The sequence below is a fragment of the Aplysia californica genome, unplaced genomic scaffold, assembly GCF_000002075.1.
Source record: "Aplysia californica isolate F4 #8 unplaced genomic scaffold, AplCal3.0 scaffold00368, whole genome shotgun sequence".
Classification (NCBI taxonomy): domain Eukaryota; kingdom Metazoa; phylum Mollusca; class Gastropoda; order Aplysiida; family Aplysiidae; genus Aplysia; species Aplysia californica.
The window spans coordinates 446,813-450,205 of NW_004797638.1; the positions used below are offsets into that span (position 1 = coordinate 446,813).

At 39.7% G+C, this 3,393-nt stretch overlaps 1 protein-coding gene across 1 annotated transcript in view; it reads left to right on the forward strand.

Moving 5' to 3' along the window:
- The window catches only part of LOC101845180 (glutamine amidotransferase-like class 1 domain-containing protein 3A, mitochondrial), an 11,790-nt gene that overhangs the window by 7,522 nt on the left and 875 nt on the right, over positions 1 to 3,393 (forward strand). Inside the window, exon 6 of the mRNA XM_005103336.3 lies at positions 2,878 to 3,034. Coding sequence (XP_005103393.1) covers positions 2,878 to 3,034 — 157 coding nt within the window. The remainder of the gene's footprint in view (positions 1 to 2,877; positions 3,035 to 3,393) is intronic.

Genomic DNA, 3,393 nt, shown 5'->3' on the forward strand with positions numbered 1-3,393 from the left:
GAGCCGCCGGGGGCGGCTTAACTTACTGACGGCACTTTAGCTGCGCCGCCCCCCCACAGCTCGGAGTATCGAATGAGTTTAGAAATTTGCTGAGCCACTAAGCTTACAAATATTGACTCAGTAGATCCTTAAAGTGAATGCTCTTCAGATTGTTTCCTTTATATTATAGCAAACTTTTGTTGCCTATTGCGCTTTGACTAATTGTGTCCTCTGTTTAATTTAATGTATTCCTTTGCAGGTCGTCTTTTGCTGTTGATGGGACAGACATGAAGGTGGAGCCTGATGTCGAAAGAGTTTTGAAGGAATTTCATTCAGCACAAAAGCCAATTGGGTAATGATAATAAATTTTATCCCACAGGACTGGTATATACCTAGTACAATATCAGTCAGCTTTGTGTGCGAGTTTTGCTTCTTAAGTCTGAGATGGAAAAAGAGTGTCACAATTTCACTTGTCTTTGGATCAAATATAAATGATTTTGGTGTTCTACCTTTCTCAATGTACTCACTTAGCTGTGGAAAGAGCTATGATTTTGTTCTTTTCAGCGGTATGTCAGAAACTGGAATGGGAAGTTGGGGGCGGGGGCAGAACTTGAGTTGCAGGATACAAGACTCGTCTGGTGTGTTGTAGGTGCGTTGTAGGTGCTCTGGTGACTGTGACATGCTGTTTTATCTTAATTCATGTGTGGTACGTTCAGGTTTGATGTCTGCTTACTTTGATTCGCTTTGAGAACAAAGAATTTTTTACACCTCCCTCTAAAAATATTTGTCTAAACTTGGTACTTTGATAATGGGAAAGGATGGGTTGAGGGTGTGTGTGTTTAGGCCTATATATATTATATGTGTGTGTGTGTGGTGGGGGGTTCTTTTTCAAAATTATCTTTTGTGTCTTGCGATGTTTCTGGTGTGTTGGAAAAAGCTCTACAGTGATTCAAACTTGACCCTCCCTTTGTTATCATGGTAAGACATCATGTTCAGTGTTAAGTTTAGAGCTGCCAAATACCATGCTATGTTGTATGAAGTTCTGTCAGTGAGCTCTTTGTACCAGTGCCAGAATGTTTCATTTTTCAAGTGATCTTTTCTGCCTGACCTTGGTCTTCACGGAAACACTTGCATTTCTGTGTGGAATTGTATCCAATAGTAATTTAAGGGCTTTAAAAATATTTTTGGTCTGTGATGGAAGTAAAATGTATTTCTCTATCTACTGCTAACTTTGTTACAGTCCATGCCGGCTTTAAGCATGGTCATCGGGAGAAAGCATGTGCGTGCTTAAATCCGAAGCGTGTTTGAGTGCGAAGTAGACATAATCCAGAGATTTTCAGGTAGAAAATTTCTCGTGATATTTCCCTTTGTTTGTAAGTAGGCCTATAGCGGTCCCGCAAAAGTGTGCACTGGTATTTTTACCCACCATGGTAGTTTTTGTTCGCTTGTTTGTTTTTGTTTTGTGGTCGAATGGGAAATGAAAACTCAATTTAGAGGGCCAGTCACGATACAGCACAGTAGGCCTACACGCTGCGCCACATTCATACCACCGCCTTCATCCCACCTCGCGCATGATACACAATCAGGATTAATGGATAGCGAAGGTCAAAGGTGAAATCGCAGCCAGCCGCCCTTTCTCGTCTCCCCGACTCTGTATTTTTAAGTCTGTGTGTAACTTTGCCCTAGGCTAGATCCTATGTCCACGCACGCGGCTGTGTGCATCTCTCTGCCTTCCTCTCCGCCCGTGTGAGTGTGTGTCTCCATCACTGGCATCACTTGCGTTCTCTGTGTTTCTCTTAACACACTCCACTGCTGCAGTGTAGACTGTGTTCGAACTTCGATGGGTCATCGTGAAAGTATTGACTGTCTTGTTGTAATGAAGCGTGCCTAAAGCCGAAGTTACCGTGCTTAAAGGCGTGTAATTTATAGCTAAAATTCGGTAAGAGCCGTTTAGCGTGCTGAAGTCCGAAATGTGCTTTAAGCCGACGTGCTTATATAGCCAGCACGGATTGTACTAGCCTAGTGTGCATATATGAAAATTGGAGAAATGTGGAATTCTTTTCGTTTTTAACAAATTCTGGGCTATATCAAGGGAGATACACAAAGTTGATCTATTTGATAAAAATTTTAACAAATGAATTATGTCCCGTATGCCATGCCACCATGCGTATTGGGGTCAAAGTTGCTTTCTCGACATATTGCAGATTTGGGATGTAGACATTTATTTTTTTATCCAAGATCCAAGTGAATGCTTTGAATACAAAGAATAGGTCTATCTCTATAGTATATTAAAAAAATGTGTACACTGAAAATCTATTTTCTATCTGCGTTTTTTGCTGTGTGTATGTTTGCTATGTGAGTGTTATGTGTTAATGGTTTGGCTGATGTTGTAGAAGTTGCAAGAGGAAGACATTTATTCATGGTTCAGCATTAAGAAATAACCATTTAAGTGAAAATAAGAATATATTAATAATGTAATTGATACATGTAATTTGAAACCTTAACTTTTACAACATGAATGGAATTCTTTACTTTTGACAAATTTCCACTTCTTATTTTTTTCAATTTCAGAATATAATTTGCTTTTTTTTTTGCTTTCAATTAGCATTTACTTTTAGCTTGTTCGGTTAGAGTATTTTATGCTAAGATTTGTGCTGGAATTTGTTTACGCGTTTTGCACGAATTGATGTTTTTTGTTGTTGCTTTTTTTAGTTTGTGCAAGGCTTTGTTGTTCTCTGTCACAATTTGCAAGCCCTTCCCCCTTTGAAATAAATTTTGCTTGTGAGACCTATCAGAAAAGTTTTGATGTATCTTATAGTGGTGAGTTTGTATTATATTTAAAGGTTAGATGAAAGTGTGAGGATACGTTTTTATGCCAATTTATTATTTCCTCTACAGGCTTTGCTGTATTGCTCCTGTCCTTGCTGCCAAAGTAATCTCTGGCTGTGAAGTGACTGTGGGCTCTAATGAAGAGGAAGGTGGACGATGGCCTTTTGCTGGGACTTGTGGTGCCATTGAGGCTATGGGAGCCAAACATGTGAAGAAGAATGTTACTGTATCCTTGACAAAAATATCAGCCACGTAGCTTACAATGAAATGCTGATGAAGTTATTGGTCAGTCATTCTGTGAACATTATTTCTTTAGTCCGCATGCATTGTTATCATTTTACAGTGGAACTCGGATTCAATGAGCTCGGATTCAACGAGAACTCGGATTCAACGAGATGAGACAGATTCCCCGATTTTTTTCTTCTTTAAAATCAATAAAAATAACCCGGATTCAACGAGCACTTAAATCAGCGAGCTCGGATTCAGCAAAGTCGCTTCCAGGGTGAACATCCCCGCAGACGTGGCTTCGCTAGTTTTTCTCTCAGAACGAACTTTATCTATTCACGGAAACCATCCATTGCACCT